General features: G+C 50.5%; 1 protein-coding gene and 1 long non-coding RNA gene across 6 annotated transcripts in view; one reads left to right on the plus strand and one right to left on the minus strand.

The window, feature by feature from the left end:
• The window catches only part of SFXN5 (sideroflexin 5), an 88928-nt gene that overhangs the window by 37797 nt on the left and 29849 nt on the right, over positions 1-21282 (minus strand). For all 4 annotated transcript variants that reach the window (XR_014538449.1, XM_083571763.1, XM_083571764.1 and 1 more), the window contains 7 exons: positions 19612-19666; positions 17174-17199; positions 13684-13737; positions 9615-9671; positions 8779-8844; positions 6276-6366; positions 1401-1516 (listed from right to left, as the gene is read on the minus strand). Coding sequence is in view for 3 of the 4 variants with exons in the window: in XM_083571763.1 (XP_083427889.1) it covers positions 1401-1516; positions 6276-6366; positions 8779-8844; positions 9615-9671; positions 13684-13737; positions 17174-17199; positions 19612-19666 (465 nt within the window). In the remaining variant the exon portion in view is untranslated. The remainder of the gene's footprint in view (positions 1-1400; positions 1517-6275; positions 6367-8778; positions 8845-9614; positions 9672-13683; positions 13738-17173; positions 17200-19611; positions 19667-21282) is intronic.
• On the plus strand, positions 13750-17167 carry LOC310742517. 2 transcript variants are annotated; one of them, XR_014538495.1, is made up of 4 exons: positions 13750-13995; positions 14263-14335; positions 14611-14845; positions 16908-17167. It is a non-coding gene; the product is annotated as an uncharacterized lncRNA (long non-coding RNA). The 2 variants fall into 2 exon arrangements; XR_014538494.1 differs by lacking the exon at positions 14263-14335 and having other exon boundaries at positions 13750-14019.

Raw genomic sequence — 21282 nt, forward strand, 5'->3', positions numbered from 1 at the left:
TGCCCTTTCGACCTGCCGCCTGACACCCTCTGCAGGCAGGGGGAGCCTCACGTGTAAAGGCTGGCCAGGCCCGTCAGACAACAAAGAATGGAGCCTCGGCTTGTGGAACTCCCTGCCACTAGAGACACAGCTGGCACCTTCTGTGCAGACTTTTATACGCCCGCTGAAAACTTTCCCATTCTGCTAGGCCTATGCAGGTCATGAATACACCCTTCCCCAGAGGCTAGCTGATGTCTGGTATTAGTTTTTTATGGTTTTTATTGTATGGCTTTATGCCTTACTGTAAATCACTTTGTTTGTTTGTTTGTTTGTTTGTTTGTTTGTTTGTTTGTTTGTTTGTTTGTTTAAGTAAGTAAGTAAGTAAGTAAGCAAGTAAGTAAGTAAACCACCTTCCATCTCAGGGCAGTTCACAACATAAAAATACAAGGAACACCCACCCCAAAATACATAATGAAAACAAGGTGGGAGGAAGCAAACCAATAACCCCCCCCTCTCCCACTATGAAATAGTGGCATAGAAATATTTTTTAATAAATAGAAACCTCCAGCTGCTCGCAGGGCCCTTCCCTGGGAGCGACAGGACCTGCTGATGTTCCCTCGCTCTCAGAGGGAATTGTACCAGGCGGCGGGTGGGCAAGAAACATGGCTGCCTGGAGAACGGGGTGTGTTTGTGTGTGGACTCAAATAAATAATAAATAAAAATAAAACCAGGTGACAGGAAGATTTGCGTGCTAAACACCCCCAGGCAGGGAGGCTCGATGATTTTCGGATCCTTCTAAAAGTGTGTGTGGAGAGAGAAAGAGTTTTAAGAAGGGCAGAGGCAGTGATTGGGCCCTTGGACCACTGCATAATAAGTCAATGTCTAGCTCTGTTATTTCCATTGGATCAGAGTCCTCCTGGACGATGGATGTACAGGGGTCTTTTAACGGACAAAGTGATCAATTTTGAGCTATTGGGGGGGGAGTGTGATTGTGTGCACATGCACGTGAACATAATAGCATTTAGCATATTTTTAAGTTCCTGTTTTGTAAATGCTGTTTTATAGATTATGTTTTATTGATTTGTTAATTATACATAATATGATCTATGCTGTACAGTGATGCTCTATTATGCTATTGTCATTTATTGTTTTCTAAGCCGTGTTGGGATTTGTCTGACTGGAAAGCAGCACAGAAATGCAATCAATCCATCCATCAGTCATGGACTTGCAGGACTGCGGATTCTCAAGTGGGGTCCTGGTGTGGCTTGCCAGGATCACATCAAGTGAATCTGCTTTGGAATCTGCGGATTCCTCCTTCACCTCCATCCTTCTTGGCCTCCCCTAACCCCCAACCCTCCCAGTGCATGAATCCGTGGGCCAAAGCGATCCTGATTCACCCAAGGGAATCCCACGACACCTACATGTTTGGCAGCAATTCTGGAAGACCCGACCCTGTTCCCATCACTGTCCAGGACGTCGATCCCCTCCTCCAGCTCCGTGTGTCTCATCAGGACCACGTTGCAAATGTTGGCACTGGCTGCGAGGGGAAGAAAAGGAGAGCGTAAACGGCGGTCAGGATCAGGCCGTGCCATGAAGGGAACTCTTTATTCAAAGAAACGAAACAGCTCAGGCCTTGTGAGCACAGCATCTCTTCCCAGTAGACCTTGCCCTGATGAGGCAGACAGGAGGAGGAGGAGACTTAAGGAGCCTTCTCCTCCCCAAGCAATCAGAGACTCTGACGCCTTGTCGGTCTTTGCTCCACCCTCTTCATACCACTTCAGGTTCTGGGAGACCAGGGTGGAGGGGAGCTAGATGCATAGGAGGAGACCCCCTGGTTTCTTCTTTTTTTCCAAATAAATTTTTATTGTTTTCAACATGTAATTCTTTTTCCAACAATCCTTATTGTCACATGATAATCCCTTTGACTCTGCCGAGTCCTGACTTCCCTCCCGACCGCTGGTATATACATCACATACTTTTTGCGTACCGTATTTTTCGCCCTATAAGACGCACTTTTTCCCCTCCAAAAATGAAGGGAAAATGTGTGTTCGTCTTATGGGGCGAATGCAGGCTCCTTGGCTTCAGCGATAGCAACGCGAAGCCTCCGAAGCCTGCGCTCCGGAGGCTTTGCGTTGCTTCTGCTGAAGCCAGGAGAGTCTGCTCTTTGAGGCTGGCGGTGGGGGAAAGCAGCGCCTCCTCCATCGCCAGCCCCAGAGGATGGGGGGCAGCGGGAAGGCACGTGACGCCTTCCCGCTACTCTCCAACCCGGGTTGGAGGCTGGCGGGGGGGAAAGCAGCGCTTCCCCCATCGCCAGCCCCAGAGATTGGGGGGCAGCGGGAAGGCGAGCGACACCTTCCCGCTACTCTCCAACCCGGGTTGGAGGCTGGCGGGGGGGAAAGCAGCGCTTCCCCCATCGCCAGCCCCAGAGATTGGGGGGCAGCGGGAAGGCGAGCGACGCCTTCCCGCTACTCTCCAACCCGGGTTGGAGGCTGGCGGGGGGGAAAGCAGCGCTTCCCCCATCGCCAGCCCCAGAGATTGGGGGGCAGCGGGAAGGCGAGCGACGCCTTCCCGCTACTCTCCAACCCTCCTGTGGGCTTTTGCGGGAGATGGGGGAATTCCCCCACTTCCCGCAAAAGCAGGCAAAAGCCGCGCGCTCTTTAAAGGGGCTCCGCGGCTTCTGCTGGCTTTTCTAGGAGGTGGGGGAATTCCCCCACCTCGTAGAAAAGCCCGCAGGAGCCGCACATCCTTTGAAGAGCGTGCCGCTCTTGGGGGCTTTTCCCCGAGGAGGGAGAAGGGACTGACTGGCCGTTTCAGTGCCTTTTCCCTCCTGGTCAAAAAGCCCGTAGGAGTCGCGCACGGCTCCTGTGGGCTTTTGCGGGAAGTGGGGGAATTCCGACACCTCCCGCAAAAGCAGGGAGAAGGTCTTGGAGTAGCGCACAGGCTGCGTGCAGCCTGTCCGCTGCTCCCAGAGCTGCGGGGGGGAAATCATATTTTTTTCCTTGATTCCCCCACCTGAAAACTAGGTGCGTCCTATGGGCCGGTGCATCCAATAGGGCGAAAAATACGGTATATTATTATCATAACTCTACTGTTTTACATTGGAGGTGTTATTCCAGTCCTGCTAGTGTCTTAATATTTTTGTTGTTCTCCTTTATATATTCAATAAATTTATTGCAATTGTTATTCTATCTCTGGTCCTCTTTGTTCCAGATCCTTCCTGTCAATTTGGCAAGTTCTGCAAAATCTATCAACTTCACCTGCCATGTCTGGATGGTTGGTAAATCTTGTGTTTTCCATCTTTGGGCCAGTAAAGTTCTTGCAGCGGCTGTGGCAAAAATGAACAAGTTCTGATCTTTTATTTTAATTTCTTTTCCCACCAGACCTAGCAAAAATGCCTCTGGTCTTTTAGGAAAAGTATACTTAAATATCTTTTTAAGTTCATTTTAGATTAACTCCCAGAATCTTTTTACCTTGCCCACCACATATGAAAGTACCGTATTTTTTGCTCTATAAGACTCACTTTTCCCCTCCTAAAAAGTAAGGGGAAATGTGTGTGCGTCTTATGGAGCAAATGCAGGCTGTGCAGCTATCACAGAAGCCAGAACAGCAAGAGGGATTGCTGCTTTCACTGCGCAGTGATCCCTTTTGCTGTTCTGGCTTCTGAGATTCAGAATATTTTTTTTCTTGTTTTCCTCCTCCAAAAACTAGGTGCGTCTTGTGGTCTGGTGCGTCTTATAGAGCGAAAAATACGGTAATCTCCGTCTATTTCCCTACATTTCCAACATTTTCTGTCTCTTTTCCTATACATTTTAGCTAATTTTATTGGTGTCAAATGCCATCTATACATCATTTTTCATACATTCTCCTTTAAAGCCATACATCCTATAAATCTCAAACCAACATTCCATAATTTTACCCATGCTTCCAGCTCAATATTGACCCCCTGGTTTCTTCAGCAGCCTGCCTCCACTCTGCCTCTTGACCCTTCTCTGCGTCTGCCTCTTATTCTGGGCTGCTCTCTGCCACAGCCTCTTCCCGCTCACTACCTGCATTTAGTAGCACCAGAATCTTAGAATAATAATAATAATAATAATAATAATAATAATAATAATAAATTTTTATTTATATCCCGTCCTCCCCATCCGAAGCCAGGCTCAGAGCGGCTAACAACACTAAAATAATACAGCCTTCTAAAATCAATTGTAGGGTTGGAAGGGGCCCCCAAGGGTAATCTAGTCCAACCTCCTGCAACACATGAATCTTAGTTGGAGAATTAGCTCTTAGCGTCAGTCGGTTCTTCCTGACAGCGGACCAGACCAGTCCCTCCGACTACCTCTTGCCTTGGCCTGGTTCCGCCTAGCCCAGCCTGACCGGCGGGCATTTCAAGCAAATCTTCAAAGCCGATCTTTTCATAACGCAAAGTTTAATTAACTGGTTTGCCCGGGATTCTGATGCAAGAGATTCTGGCCCCCAGAATAACAAAGCGGCAATTAGCAGGAAGATGGCCAGAGTCCTGGCACACAATTAAGCATGTCAGTACACAAATAAAAGAAGCAGAGAACTAATGAAGGGCTGAGCAAATTAATTGCCGGCCCTCAATCAATTCTGACTCCAGTTTAAGCTCCTTCTCTTAACACCTTGGCATAATAATAGAACAACCTGACAGAGATCCCCCCTCGCCCTAGCGGCTGGGGCCAGTGGGCTTAGTCCACAATCTGAAACATTTTCTTGCTGGTGCTGCTGATCTCTTGATGAATGGCTCAAAAGGGGCACACCTGATCAACAAATTCCCGCAACACAAGGAAGGTTGTTCCTCCTTTTCCTCTTCCTCCTCCTCCTGCTCGAAGTGCCATGTACAGAAAGCAAAGAGGCCACCTTTTCCCATCCACCCCCCAGGTGCAAAGGGGTCCAGAGACACACCTGGTTCAGGTAAGCATCCCTCTCCCCTGCCTGCCTCCTGCATACAATTATGGAATCCTCACCAGCACCCCCGTACCCCAACCATCTGGGACATCCTGAGATGCAACAAGGATGACTTTCTTACGTAAGCGCATGCTAAAGAGCCCAGCTGCAGGAGGAGCAAGGGGACCTACCTGGCGCCCAGCACCCTATTTTCCGCAGGGGACAACCAGATGCCCCAATGGGAAGAGCCCACAAACAGGGCCTGAGCCCCACAGCCACAACTCCCTCCCACTGGCGCTCTCCAGCCGCTGGCTGGCACTTAGAGGAAGGCTGCCTGCGACACAGGTGGAAGACAGGCACAGCCTCATCCACTGTGAATTGGTCCAATTCCCTTTCAAAGCCACCCAATTCAATTTGTTTTCCTTGCCATCAGGGCAGGCGGGCAGCGCCCATGAAACCCCAGCCACACACTGTATTTCTAAAATAGCTTTTTTTTATTCCTGTTTTTCATAAAACAAACCAATAACCAACACCGATAACCCAAGCAGAGGCATGGAAAAGCTCAAAAAAAAAGCTCTTCTTTTGCTATATTCATTTTTGTTAATTTGAGCGAGCCCTTTCCTATGGAGCTAGGAGTTCTGGCTCTTCCATCTTCTTAAGTCGACCAGAGGTAAATTAAGACCCGACAGCAAGATGAAGCCAGATTTTGCTTTTCCCTCTGAAAACGGGTAGAAATTTGCACCTTTACGTGTAAATTAGCATATGCAAATTTGTTGTTGTTGTTGTTTAGTCGTTTAGTCGTGTCCGACTCTTCGTGACCCCATGGACCAGAGCACGCCAGGCACTTCTGTCTTCCACTGTCTCCCGCAGTTTGGTCAGAATGCAAATTTGTACTCTGGGCCAAATAATTGGGTGCCCTCTTCCCACCTTGGATCAAATCTACGCTTCCAGGTGCCATAAGAAAGCGGCAGAGCTAGCGCAGGATAGTGCGCACCCCGGAAATGATCTCTTTCAGCTTCTGCCTTCTGGAAGAAGGTACAGGGTTATAAAGACTAGGACTAGTCACCTGAGAAACAGTTTCTACCCAAATGCGATTTTGGTTTTAAATGCAGTATAAGGATTCACTATGGGAGTTTATTGTATTTAAAAAAAATGGGGTACCAGAGTTTTTAGGGGGCTAACCAGGTTGGGATAGCTGGGATAGCAGGCTTGTTGGTTTTTGAATGTCTTATGCAGATTTTTTCAATTTCGTTGTTCTGTATGGGACAATGACAATAAAGATTATCGTATCATATCGTAAATGGGACTTTCTGGGCAGCCCTTCCAAGTGCACCATGGAAGCACATTTTCTCTACGGAAGCAGAGAAAGAGGGGAAAGTATGCAACCCCCTTACCTACAGCGGGGAATGGCACAAATCTCTGGATCAGGAGCCGGGTGGCCGGAGTAAACTGATTAGCTCTCTGGATCAGAACGTTAAGGCCCACCTGCAGGAGAAGGAAAGAGGGGGGCAAAGAAGCATTGAGGACAGCCGGGGGGGGCAGAGCAGCCACAGCCCAACCCCACAGGCCACCACCTTCGGTAGTATTCACAGACCGCTTAATATGCAAAATCCCTAAGCAGTTTACATAAAACACAATAAGGTCACTAAAAAGGGGGGGGGGCAATGTACATACAACATTTAAAACCAAAAATACCAAGAAAAGCCATCATTAAAATATTCAGTAAAATAGCAATAGATAGCAAAACAAGCCCAGCAACTGCTGCTGGGGTAACTCGGATCACAACCAGAGGTTTTACTTTCTGTGACCCTGCCAGCTCCTATCACTAATCATTCTAATCAATGAATGAACAACCTCCTCTAGGAGATCTGCACAGTTCAAACGACATGCAGTTAAAACAATCAAATGTTAAAACAATCTAATATGTTTCAAAAAGCAATCCGTATGTTGACAGGGGCTGAAATCCAGCCTCCCAGATCCTCAACTTGGGAGCAAGATTCAAGGAATGGAAATTATTTTACAAAAGTTCCTTGCGTTATCTTTGTGTGTTTATTCTCCCAGGCCAGAACCAGGGAAGTGGGGGGTGCCTACAAGTGTCTGCTCCCGCATAGGGGACTTTGAGGTGCTGGAGGGGAAGGAGAGGGAGGATTTAGGGCTTGAGGAGAGACCACTGTTTTGAGGTTCGCATCACAAAGGTGTAAAGGCCAGACCAAGGCCCTTGGGGCTGAAAGGACTGGCCCCCAGAGGCCACCCCACCCCAGGCGGGAGGACTCCTTGAGGGCGGTGGGTGGCCTCCCTCTTCATCTCAACCTGATTATGGGCTATCGCAGCAAATTCGCAGGCTGTCAAGGCAGCCCCTGTGCGCTGCTCCTCCTCCTCCTCCTCGCAAACAATTATCAAGGTGAAGGAGCAGGCATTAGGGAAAGCCACAGGGGTGCCCTCACCTAGACAGGAGGGTGAAAAATGGTGTCGCTGTGGGGGTGTAATGGCCGGGGGTGGAGAGAGAAGGGGGCAGCGGACGACGGGCAGCAGAAAAGGAGCCTAGAAGAGAACCTGGCAGTGAATTAACAGGGGCAGGGAAGGGGGGTGAGGAAGCAGGCAGCTGCACAGACTGCCATTCTGCCCCCCCCCCATGGGGCCCTTGGGTGTGTCATTGCTGTGGAGTTTGGGGCCACCTAGAAAAGCGGAAAAGAAGGGGAGGCTTTTGCAAGAGGTGCTCCGACTGCCTTCTCATTCCCTGAATCCACGCCAACCCTGACCTCTGTATTTGCAGACTCAGAAGCGTCGCCTGCTATGGCTCGGAAGGAGAATTGCCAGAGGCCACAGCAAGCAGAGACACCTTTCCAGAGACAGGGGCTAGGATTAAGAGATGGGGGTTTCCCCCATGCACCTGGCAGAGATGGCCTGGCAGAGGTGGCGGAAGGAAGTGCCCGTCCTGCGGGCCAGATCCAGTCCCCCATTCCTGCCCTACAGATTTGGCATATGGGCTACAGCAGCTTTTGCCAAACAGGTGCTCTCCAGATGGACAATACCTCCTATGCGTCCCAGACGTTGTCCAAAACATCTGGAGGGCACCAGGTTGGGGAAGGCTGTGCTACAGAATCCTCGCCTCCTTATGCAGCTGACTCACAAGCCCCCTATGCATGGATCTTGGACGCTTCTTGACTTTTCTAAACTGCTTATTGTTGTGAATGATGTTTGCAGCTGCCGCTCTTGACTTCTGTGCAAGAACCATGACCTGGAAACCCTTCTCAGAGCTGCTCTTTGGCCCTCCAGGCCCTCTTCTGACACCCGTGGCCCCCTGCATTCTGTCTGCCGCCCAGGGCAGGCTGTGCACTTGCAGGGAGGGGGGGAGAGACCTGGTTTTAATTAATACAAGATCTTTTGCAGACCACTGGGAGGTGGGGAATGGCACTTGTTTTCAGGTCATCTAGTCCTAATGGGATCACCCTAGGAGGTGATTTGCTGCTAATTGACATCAGAGTGCATTTAATGAGGCCTAAGGCCTTCGAATCTGGGGAAGAAAGAAACAGGCCATTCTCTCTCTCTTCCAGCCCCCAACATCTTCCTTTTTCGAACAAAAGGTGTGGCATAAACACCTGTTTGAGGAACATAATCACATACCCTGTTCTCCAGGGCAAGACTCTTCTCACCCATTGAGAGCTAGCAGTGCAAAGGAACTGAATAATGACTAGCCCTGGCAATGGGGAGGCCTTGGCAAGCGACCAGGGCGCAGCCACGGCTGGCAGTGCCTCCTGCGAGGCACCAGGTGCAAAGGCACAGTGTGCCAGCCAGCAGAGGAGGCCATCCAGAGGGGCTGGGCCCAGAGCTAGGTCTTTGCCCAGGTGCCCAGCGGTCAGAGCACACCGACAGAGAAAAGACGAAAGGGTTACCCACTGCGATCGAGACAGCACTTATGACAGCTCCCAAGTAGCCCTGGATGAACTTGGACGTTGGAGAAGGCTGCAGGAAGAAGAACAAAAGCAGTGTGTCAGCCAGAACATGCCACCTCAAGCGCAGCTCACAGGGACTGCAAATTAATAATAATAATAATTTTTTATTTATATCCCGCCCTTCCTGGTTCAAAAACCGGGCTCAGGGCGGCTAACAACTGTGTTTTGCTTAATTGTAAAAGCAGCATAAAATACAGTATAAAACATGAATAACAATAAAATTCAAACAAGAGGAAGAACGTGGCGTCCTCCAGGCATACTCTGGGCATGGCTGTGTGTGTGTAGATTGAGGAAAGAGATGGGACTGTACCAGAGCTACGGGGAGTGCCCCTCTGCACTGGTGCCCCTGGAAACATGCGGAACTTGTGCCCCACCTGTTCCGACCTGTGCGCACGCTGCAGAAGCACCACGGAAGGGGTCCCGATAAGAGCACAAAAACCAATGGGGCCCACAAACAGGATAAGAGGAAATGAACATAATTGAAAGATATAACAAGGTAATACATTGCAGGTCTCAGGGATGGCGTAAGTGGCTGGGCTCTGCCCCTGCGCCATCCCTGAGCTGTTTCATCCAATCCACGGCAGCTGAGCCTCCTGCCAATCATGACAGCCCAGGGCAGCAGAATCTCCCCGGGAAGATCTCTGAGAGCTGATGCTCTGATTCAGGAGCCTCTGGCCAGTGGGACCAGGTGGGGGCCAGAGGCGCAGGCCAAGCGCTTTCCAGGGGAGAAGCTTACATCAACTTCTTTGAAAATGGTGCACACGTAAAACGACCGCTCACCTTTGTCGCATTTCGGTTTGCATAGTTGACACAGGCATTGTGGCTCTGATTCAACCACTAAAGGAGAAAACAGAAAGAAACAGGAACAAACAGCTGGTTAAAAGAGAGAGAGAACGAGGGAGAGGGCGGGTGGGCAGGCAACAGCAGCACAATTGCTGAAAAGAAGGAGTTATAGCAAACTTGCAGGAAAGCAGCATTTCCAATTATGGCTACCGCTGGGAAGGGAAGTTTTTGTTATCAAATCCAGACAATGGTGTTATGTATCCGCGAAAGAACAAGCCCTGCAGAGAGGGGCACCTTTGGCAGATACAGCACTCTCTCCCTTGTTCTCTCGCATGCACACACACATACACACACCCGAAGCGCACACTCTGGAACCTCTCTTGCTAACGTAGACCCCGTGAGCCCAGAGCTCCTCCAGCCCAGGGGCAGCAGTCTTTCCCAACCAGGTTCCTGTGCTGGGAAAATCGGGAGGGGGCTGCTGTATGGCCACAGATTAGCTTGGGGCTCCTGCGGTAAACAGATTTGCCCACTGTGGCTGTCGGGGGCTCCAATAAAGCCCCCTGCCCTCACATTCACCTCAAGAGGAACCCCTGCCATCTCGGAAGCTACCTTCTCCCCCAGAGTCGGACCAGGGTCTCATCCAGCTCAGCATGATCTACTCCCTCGTTTGAACATAGGAATCCCTGCCTGATACATCTTTTTTTTCTGGACAGGGACAGTCTGGCCACTGCAGTTCATGCGCCTATAAACTCACAACCAGATGGCACAACGCGCATGATGCATGGCTGTCTTCACGCTTGGCCCAGAAGGTGCGTCCAGTGCAGAACTCAGCAGGCTGCGGTGCTAAGCACCTATTTCGCCATGACTTTAGGAGCTGCACTGACGGCCAGTTAGATACGGGACCACGTTCAAGATGGTATTGAGGACATATAAGCCCCCAAACCACAAAGGGCCTGGATACCTGGCTGACCCCCTTCCCCCCTGAGCCTTCAGAGGAGACACAGAGGATTGCTGTCTAATGATTTCTTAGAAGGGAGCCTTCTCTGAAGGTGGAACCGGCCCTTTAGGCCTCCATTGCCATGAGTTTCAAAATGACACCTGATGGCTCCCTTCAGCCAGTGTGGTGCAGTGGTTAAGAGCAGTGGACTCATAATCTGGTGAACCGGGTTCAATTCCCCGCTCCTCCACATGCAGCTGCTGGGTGACCTTGGGCTAGTCGCACTTCTTTGAAGTCTCTCAGCCCCACTCACCTCACAGACTGTTTGTTGTGGAAGGGAAATGAGATTGTTAGCCGCTTTGAGACTCCTGAAGAGGAGTGATAAAGTGGGATATCAAATCCAAACTCTTCTTCTTCTTCCTTTACTGGACTTTTAAGAAGTTCTCAAACTGGGCTGCTAAGTTCTTGCCTCACCCAGATTTCACTGATTCAGGTGGCGCTGGTGTATTTGTGGTTTCAGACCTTGCTTGCTATTTCCCTTTGCCCTTCTTTTGCAGACTGCACTGCTTTTTGGTATTAAGTGTTATATAGAAGTATCTGGAATAAATAAATACGATGAGGCAGGCAGGCCTTCCCTCACCCCTGACATCCAGGAAAGATGTGCCGGAGGGTGTGTTTGGGGGTGGGGGGGTGTCCCTGAGCAGCCCAGCTTCTGCCAGTGCCAAGGCCTCAGGGGCTCCCCTCTATCCCCTGCAGAGCTGCTCTGGGTGGCGCTTACCTCCGTCGGGGCCCTGACATGACCTGGGCTGCAACCTGCACCCTAAAAACTGGCTCTGCACTGCTCTCTCTTTCTCTGTTCCTCTCCAGTTGCCGGGCAGAACCTGGGAAATGAGGCTGAGAGGAGAGAAGAGGGGGAGAAACAGAGAGGAGTCAGAGAGGAGGGAGGAAGAGGGTGGGGAGAAAACTGGAGGGATGAGAGGGAGGAAGAGGAAGGGCAATGACAGCAAAAGTGAAAAGGAGGGGAGGGGAAAACTTTACAGAGTGGGGGCAGAACAAGAAGCTGTCCAAAGAGGAGGTCCTCTCTGCAGAGGCCCCATTTCCTCCAGACTTCCTGCGGAAAGTTCAAAGGTACGCGCGATGCTCCTTTTGCTACCTTTACTTGACTCTCAATGCCAAGCGCAGCAACATCCAAGCACACACTGCACCAAAGGTACTCCGGATTCTGCATCTGTTTGTCTGATTTCCTCGGCTCCCGGCTCTTCATACCGAGAGGAAAAGGTCTTAAGACTTTCCCCACCTGACCAGGCACTGCCCACACACTCCCAAGCACATCTCCACCAACATGAGGACTAGGAACTTGCTGGCTGATTGAAAGGAAAAGGAAGATCACCAGGACACTCGATCCAGTGCAAGGAAACACAGCGCTTCTATCTGCTATCCACAGGTGTCTGGAATGCAGACCTGCTTGGACCCTTTGAGGGTGTTGGGACACAGCCAGGCAGGTGCGCTAAGAAAGATCTTTTGTATTGAAAATCCAATGTTTTTTATTTCTGTTGTGGAAGGTCTCCCAAGGAACAACCTCCAGAGTTCCCAAGGCGTCCCAAGAGATTTCCTGCCCCCATCAAGATGCTCACCCTTCCTTCGCGATCCTCACATCTTTAGACAGAAATGTAATTTATGCTGAAGGCTCTCCCATCTTGCATGCCATAACTATACAGAAATCTGGCACTAAGGGCAGGATCCGTGGTAAAAGGCCCAGACCAGTCACGAGAGCAAACACCAGGGGCAGGCAGGGAATAACCTTTGAGCAGCCTGCCTGCTCTTTTGGACTTGGGTTCTCCTGAAGGATGCACTGCAGGCATGGGTCCATTTTGGCTGCATCAAAGGGGCTGATCTTTCCCTGGAGAGCGACCCATGGCTTCCTTCCTGTGTGCTATGCAGCTCATCCCCTGGGCAACCATTCTGTGGCTGGTGCCCCTAGAAATCGTTCAGAGGTCAAAATGTTCCAGTTATAACTGCTGCTAAGATTATAATAGCTAAAGAGCTTATTCCGGTGCTGATTCCCTGCCCCAAGCAGGGCTTGCTCTCAGAGATGGACAGCAGAGAAAGCAAGTCCTGGAGGCAGAAGGAACAGGCTCCAAACTGAAAAGGCACCAGATAGAGGTTGCGTTAGCAGAGGAACAAACAGGAGCCCACTCTCACAGAATTACAGAACTGTACAGCTGGAAGGGAACCCGGGGGTCCTCTAGTCGACCCCCTGGAATGCAGGAATTTCAGCTAAAGCATCTCTGACAAATGACCATCCAGCCTCTGCTTAAAAGCCTCCAAGGAAGGAGAGTCCACCCCTTTGAGGTCATCCTTTCTGCGGTCAAGTGGCTCTCACCATGAGAAAATTCTTCCTAAGGTTTTGTCGGAATCTCCTTCCTTGTAACTTGAAGCCACTGGATCGAGTCCTATGGATCAGAGCAGGAGAAAGCAAGCTTGCTGCATCTTCCATCCAAGGGACAGCCCTTAAGATATTTGATGATGGCTGTCATATCTCCTCTTCTCCAGGCTAAACATACCCAACTCAACTGCACAGAATCATAACTTGTAGGGCTCCCTAGCCTTCCTTTGCAGCTGCAGGCTGCGCTGCCCCACAACTGACCTCAGGTGTGAGAGCAGGTGAGCCTGGCTGGGGAGGAAAGGGCAGGATTCCGGGGGAACCCCCTCTGGGCCTGCGGGCTGAAGGTTCTGCAAGTGACGGCTCTGCTCTGCCTCCACGGTCAGAGGCAGCAATGCTTCTGAATGCCAGTTGCTAGAAGCAGCCAGGAGGGGAAGATGCCCATGTGCGTGGGTCCTGCTTGTGGGTTTCCTTTAATGGGCATCTTGTGGGCACTGTGAGAACAGGAGGCTGGACGAGACGGGCCATCGGTGTGATCCAGCAGGGCTCTCCTTATTTTCTCCCTGAAAGAGAGCCCACTGCCCCCCATCACCCCACACAGAAAACAAGGGCCTCCCTCCAGCCTCCCCATCCCACAAGCCAAAAGGAAGCTCAAAGCCGGGATTCTGCTTGTGTTTTCGGCTGCAGCAAAGAACAGAAGCGAGGCTTTTTGAGCGCAGTCATGACAGGCAGCAAGTCGTCATTACCTGCCAGAAGACGGTGGATGCCAGTGTCTGATTTGGCAGCAGGAGACCGACAACCTGCGAGAGAGAGAGAGAGAAGGGGGAGATTTCAGGGAAGACGGTGGGTGGGGTTGGGCATTTGGGGAGGGATGGGACTGCCTCTCCCAACAGCAACTGACAACGCCCCACCTGCCCTTCTCCAAGGGTGGCCAGGAAGCTCCACCGTGAAGCGTGAAGCCATAGAAAGATGAACAAAGCCAAGCGCGCATTGAATCTCTGTGTGGGACAGGTGGGCCCAGAAGGAGTCTGAGGGAAGCCAGGAAAGGCTGCAGAGGAGTAAGAGGGTTCCTCCGCCGGCAGGTGGGGGCTGTGAGGATGGCGAGGGGAGAGCGACTGAGAGTGGGTGGCCTGCAAGAGGCGCATGGGGTGCAAGTGCTCTCCCTCTGGGAAGGAGTCTGCCAAGGAACATGCAGCTCCATTTCTACTTACTGGCTGGGGTGGCGCGAGAGAGTCTGAAGACCAAAACAAACTGGGAGGGTTCCCCCCCCGCCCAGCACTCCAGAAATGGTTGCACCAGGGGACAGTATGTTAATTCCTTTGCAGATGCAGACATGTTTGCTCATTAAGTTCCCGTTCTCACCTGCCCTGGAGATCAGGATGGGCCACAAACAGTAAGGTGATGCACAGCCCCACGGAAGTCAGATTGAAAATACAGACATAAAACGGGGGGTGGGGGAGCCTAAGAACCCTGGCCACTCCAAGCCAGGCGTAGTCCTAAGGGAGAGGAGCCTGTCTCCCACACTTTTCTACCTGGCAGGTATTCAACAGGTGGGGCTTTTCCACATCACTGCCTCTGTGTGTGGCTGGTCGGAGTGCCAGATCCCTGCCGCCATGCGTGTGTGTAACCTTCCTCAACCGCAAGGTGATTATATCAAACCGGTTCCCTAACAGGTCTATCAGATCCGGGGCAAAGAGCTCTGGCTCCCGAACGAGATGAGGACGCAGCCAGGTCCTCTTCCCAGGCTGTTCCCAGACCCGTCTTCAGATGGCCTGGCCTGACTGCCAGCCAGTCTCCTTCCTCCCTACCAGGATCTGATTGATGCACCTTCCTGACCTCCCTCTGCTTGCCGGGCAAGTGAGAAGAGACACAGCAGACAAGTCTAACACAATGCAGTGGAGAAAAGGGGTAAGACTAGAACTCAGGGCTATCCAGCGAAGATCCAGGAGAGATCCCAATGGAAGAGCTGCTTCACATAGCGGCAGATTGTTCAACTATGGAATGCATCACAAGAAGAACCCTGCTGGATCCAGCCAACCAGTCCAGCATCCTGTTCTCACAGAAGCCAACCAGCTGCCCATTGTGGGAAACCTCCAACTGGGATCCAAGCCCAGGAGCCCTCTCCCCTCTTGAGGTTTCCCGCAATTGCCTCCGGCCCGTGTCCAGCCTGTGGGCTTCCTTCCTTTGGGGCGTCTAGCTGACCACCATGAGGATGCTGGACCAGATGGGTCCCCCGTGGCCTGATCCAGCTGCATGGTTGTCCTTGGGTTCTTCTGGCCCCAGGCACAAGGAGCCTCCAGCTCTCTTGGCTTACAAACAAAGCCCTCTGGAGGGCGGCAAACGCTCGCCCCAGGTTTAGCACACCCTGAAGTGGAGGCAATGGAGACCCACACCGCCGTGGGGAGAGGGAAAGGGGTTCCCAGTTCCACTCCCTCCATCGCCACCCGCTCCTTCCCAGTAGGCTCAGTTTGAGACTCAGACTGCGAGAGCAGACGGCCAATTATGTCACTACATTTCACAGATCAATTGGCATAAATGTTAAAATTAAAATGTAACATTTGAACATCGGTTTTTTCCCCCCTTTCCTTTTCTGCTTTATGACAAGAGGTTCCAGTTTATCATTTGCAGCTCACAAAACTGAGCTCTGCTGACAGCTCTCAGCATCTCTGACAGGTCTGGATTCGGGCCGATTTTGGTGTCAACCTGATCGCTAACTCAAAATTTGTGTTTAACTTTTTGCAAAGTTAATTACAGATTACCACCCAAATGTTAAACATAAATAAGGACACCTTTCCCCTCTCTGTGCTGGGAGCCATGCCAGCCCCTCCCTCAAGATCTATCATTGCAGGAAGGGCCATATGTCTCCGGCAATGTGGCCCAGAATGCATCTATGGGAGGAATTCAAGCCTCAGAATAACTGAGGGGGAGCTGAGGAAGAACGGAGCAGAAGGGCAGCGCAGCCAGGAGGCTCTCTGCCGGGAGCGAAGGCGAGGCAGCTGATTTCAGGTGGCACTAAGGGTGGCACAGATGACTGAGCCGTAAGGGAAGTTCCTGCAAGGGACCTCAGGGAAAAGGATGCTTTAAACTGTGGCTGTCAATCCCAGAAGGCAGGGATGGCCGCCAACCCAGAAGGCTTTATAAAAGGACTGGGCAAATTCACGGAGGAGGAGAGAGCTATGGGTGGTTCCTGGCCAGGATGGCTATGCTCTGCCCTTCACAGTCAGAGGCAGCAAGGATTCTGAATGCAGGGGTTGCTGGAAAACACAGGAGGGCAGAGTGTGACTCTGGCTCTGCTCAGGTTCTGCTCCCTGGTTTCTCCCAGGCATTTGGATGCTGGACAAGGTGGGTCTGATCCAGGGGTCAGCAAACTTTTTCAGCAGGGGGCCGGTCCACTCAGACCTTGTGGGGGGCTGGACTATATTTTTTGGGGGGAAATGAATGAATTCCTATGCCCCACAAATAACCCAGAGATGCAATTTAAATAAAAGGACACATTCTACCCATGTAAAAACACGCTGATTCCCAGACCATCCGCAGGCCAGATTTAGAAGGCGATTGGGCCGGATCCGGCCTTAGTTTGCCTACCCATGGTCTGATCCAATAGGCTCTTCTTTATATTCTTAAGGGAACAAGACCAATCCGTCTTAGGACACTGAGGAGACCCCTCCTCACACCTCTGTTAGATGCTCCCTATTTACTTTACCATAAGAAATTATTTTCAGGCATTCAGGCTGGGTCTCAGGCCAGAAGGGCTTCTCATTAAGAAGAAATATTTCTGGATCAGACTGAGCCTCTTCCACCCCTAAGACAAAAGGCACACCCTGATGTCTAGAAATGGCATCCACTTCTGAACCTCAAATTCTGCCCTCCAGACCCCCCATTCCGCCCCACTTGCCTCACCCCACTGACTTCAGCCAAGGGGAAAGTGCCCCTAGTACTGTACTTCTAACAGCTTTATTCCTTCATTCAGTGCTTCAGGCAGATGGAGAGGCCTTTGCTGGGTGAGGAGAGGAACGAAAGCAGAGCGTGGCAGAGAGAAAGGAAGTGGATTCTTGCCAGGCTGAACCCAACCCAAGGTGGGCCGTTCCGTCTCCTTCCTCCCACCCCCCCACCCCCAGTTCCAGCAGAGGAGCATCATGTCCAATGTAAAGGCTGCCCCTCCAAGGCCAACAGGGTACTTTGCACCAAACATGAAAGCCAAGCACTGCTGGAGCAAGAAGATGCTAAAATACTCACAATAGGTGTCCCAAAAGGAATGTAACCTACGGGAAGAAGGAGGGAAAAAACATATTTTAGTATATACAGAGAGAGACTCCATCACCCCAAAATAGGTTTATAGTCTAGTGCAAGTGATACCTCAGATGCAGAGCAGAGGAAAGAGACAAAAGACCTCACCCTTCCCCAGAACCAGTGCCGGATTTACGTATAACTCAACAAGCTATAGCTTGGGGGCCCACTCTCTTGAGCCCCCCAAAAAAATTAAAGGGGAAAAAACTGGATGTACATTCCCAAAATAGGAGATAAAAAACAAATGAAATAAAACCTACATACAGCGACAGTGTTTTGTGTTGTGTAGGCTCCTGTGACGTAAGTCATGGACCCCGCCTGCTAGCCTGCTCCCTAAAAGATCACTGGTTTGCTCCTTTCTATATATAGGGTGCCTACATTCTGCATGGACTGGTAGCGTGGCAACATGTGCAAATGGCTTGAGATACCTATGAGGTCCGTAAATGACCATATAGCATATGCACAACACAAAAAACAGCGACAATTTGTTGTTGACGAAGGACATCTGGACATAGAAAGGGCCCCATTACCTTCAGGAGCTGAGGGCCTCATCAAACCTCAATCTGGCCCTGCCCAGAACTGTGTCTGTGTTTTTCCTGCGTCTCAGGTGACATTAGGCTTCTGCCCACCATCCTTTGCCACTGAACTCTGGCATTATTATTATTATTATTATTATTATTATTATTATTATTATTATCACTACTACTACAGACCCTCCAAGAGTCTATTTTCCAGGGACGTCCCTGATTTAGAGAAGCCGTCCCGGTTTATGATTTGATCCCGGAATGTCCCGCTTTTTCTTAGACATCCCTGTTTCCATGGGAGAAATGTTGGAGGGCATGGAGTTATGCAACCCCTGAGCCATCTGAGGGCAACCCTGTATCTTGGAAGCTGCCCAGAGTGGCTGGGGCAACCCCGTAAGATGTGTGGGGTATAAATAGGAAAATTATCATTATGGAATGGGATGTCCCTGTTTTCATTGGAGAAATGTTGGAGGGTATGCTACTACTACTATTATTTGTATGCCACTCTTCCCCCGTAGATCTCAGGGCGGTTCACAACATAAAATGACAAAATAAAAATCTTAAAATACGTAAGGTACTCAGGCCAGAGGCGATGATACCGCAGGTCTCATCACATGTGTGCACACCTCCAAGGGAGTTAAATCTGACGTGCCATGAGCAAAACTACGTTCCTCCCTGAGGAATGCAATGCCAGTGGTGAGAATCTGAATCGGGGGAGCTGCTATTTGTGGTGGCTCTTGCAAGCCAATCCCAGCTGGTCACGCACTCAGTGCAGCGCTTGGCTCTGGGGGAGAAAGAAAACTGCCAGGGCTCAGCCACGAGGCTGCAGAGAAGGTAAGGTTCACCCGAACACTTTTGGGGGAGCTTTGTCTCAGTTATTCCTTTAAGCAGGGCTGCAATATTTAACCAATTAACTTGTCAAATCAATCAATTAAAAAACCAACCCTCCGGTGAGTGAGCGAAGAAGGCACCCCCAGCCTATCAGGCAGCAATTTTGAAAAGAAAAGAAAAATCATTCGTTTTAATGCAAGTCCTTTAAAAGGAAAGATGGCCAGCACCATCTTAAAAGACAACAAAGTGACTCGCGGCATCTTAAAGACTAACAAATTTATTGCAGCATAAGGTTTTGTGGGCTGAAGTCCACTTCATCACTCCCGCGTCTGACAAAGTGGGCTTGAGTCCACGGGAGCTTATGCCAAAATGAATTTGCTAGTCTTTAAAGTGCCGCAAGAATCGCAGAACTGTCAAGTTGGAAGGGATCCTGAGGATCATCCAGTCCAACCCCTTGCAGTGCAAGAAGAGGGATCTGTCCCACACGGGGATCAAACCTGCAACCTTGGCGTTATCAACACCACGCTCTAACCAACTGGACCCCCTTGTTGTTTTTGCTGCTCCCCGTCTGGATCTTCCTAAGAGAGACCTTCCTGTTGCCTCTCCTCTCATAAGGCAGAGGCTCCCTCTTCTCCCTAAGGCAATGCAAAAATGCAGCTGGAGGGGTCTCAGCGGCTGCAAAAGCCAGTGGGAATTGCATAAGTGCAGCAGGGGGCCTGCAGGAGCGCTCAGCACAAAGGTTTTTTTTTAATGTATAATTTAAATTGACAAATTCTGGTAGCACAGTATCATAGTAGGGTAGCGTGCGCGCACACACACACACACACGGTACATATATAATTTTAAAAGTTTTTATTTTAATTGTGAGGGGCTTGCACGTCCACAAAAGCCTTTCTGGCATCCTAAAATAACAATGGGGGAATCCAAAGAGCAATACAAAATATTTTTGTTTAAAGGATTCCTTGGTGTGTTTTTTTTGGGGGGGGACAACATAATGCATCCAAGGAGCTTCTTTATGAGGTTGGGCCATACCTGACATTCTGAAAGGCATGAAAATCGTCTCGTTAGTGTCCGGATGGATGATGGCCTACAAGAAATCAGACAGAGTGAAGGTAGAGAGGAAGGGGGGCTGCTATCCCCAGTCCTGCCCTCCCAGCCGTGGTGCAAGTGAGTTGCCTACAACCCCAGGGATGATGGGGGCACTTGAACAGAGGGCTTTTGTCCTGCGAGAGAGAGGTGGTCCTTGGTGACATATTGACCGCTCCCCTTTTTCTCCTGCCTCCATGACTTCCTCCCCGACCCCCACCCCCCATATACATTCAAAAGGCACAAACTGCAAGCAGGTCTGGCTAGCACTGCAAAGCTGCCCCCCATGCACATTCTCCCCGCCCCCAGCTAAACTCTCTCAAGCCACGAGAGAAGGTGGTATTTGAAAAACTAAAAACCAATAAAGAATTTTGAATTTCATTGTTATTCATGTTTTTATACTGGAATTCATGCTGCTTTTACAATTAAGTGTTTTAAATTTGTTGTCAGCCGCCCTGAGCCTGGTTTTTGAACCAGGAAGGGCGGGGTATAAATAAAAAATTATTATTATTATTTATTATTATTATTTATTATTATTATCCCAGGCTGACATTCCCCCAATTCAGTCGGACTATGTAAGTGCGACAGAGGGTCTATTATGTGAGAAAAAGGCCTTTGCTGAAGTTTTGACTATGATTGCACTCCAGAGTTACCAAGGGTTCCCCTCCAACTGTGGTTTGTTTTTTTCACCTCCATCCCTGGAATATATGGCATATTTATGAAAAAAGGAAGGCTTTTGAGCATGCACAGAATGTCCTTCCTTTGCCACTAAGCAACCACTGCTGGTCCCAAAGGGTGAGAGGGAAGGGGTCAAAGGAAGGCAAGGACCCCTCACTGCCTGCTCCCCGCCCCCCCCCAGCACCTCACACCAGCCTCTCCTTTTAGAAATTAAGAACCAGTCTCGTTTGGCTTAAAACGGGACAAGCAGAGCCCAGCCTGCCTCAGAAATTATGCAGCAATAAAGGACTTTTAGAAGGCAGAAACTCCATCTGGGGAGGTCCACGATTGTTTGATTTACAGGTAAAGTTGTTGTAAATGACAAGTAACTGATACACACCTTTAGGGTGCCTAAAGAGTGAGTAAAGGTAAAGGGACCCCTGACCATTAGGTCCAGTCGTGGCCGACTCTGGGGTTGCGGCGCACATCTCGCTTTATTGGCCGAGGGAGCCGGAGTACAGCTTCCGGGTCATGTGGCCAGCATGACTAAGCCACTTTTGGCGAACCAGAGCAGCGCACGGAAACGCCGTTTACCTTCCTGCTGGAGCAGTACCTATTTATCTACTTGCACTTCGTGCTTTCAAACTGCTAAGTTGGCAGGAGCAGGGACTGAGCAACGGGAGCTCACCCCATCGCGGGGATTAGAACCGCCGACCTGATCGGCAAGTCCTAGGCTCAGTGGTTTAACCCACAGCGCCACCCGCGTCCCAAAGAGGGGGTACACCTGGAGAATCCTCTAGGCCGCTTTACCCTTTGTTGGATTTAGCAGGAGCATCACGCCTACCTGCAATTGGGCCTATTCCACCCCCCTCCAGCATCCCCATGAGCTTGGAAACCATGCATTGCCTCTCTCTTGGTCTGGGGGCCCTGCAGCGACTCCTCCTTGAGCCTAATGGAAAA

Source organism: Podarcis filfolensis (genome assembly GCF_964270895.1).
Source record: "Podarcis filfolensis genome assembly, chromosome: 9".
Classification (NCBI taxonomy): domain Eukaryota; kingdom Metazoa; phylum Chordata; class Lepidosauria; order Squamata; family Lacertidae; genus Podarcis; species Podarcis filfolensis.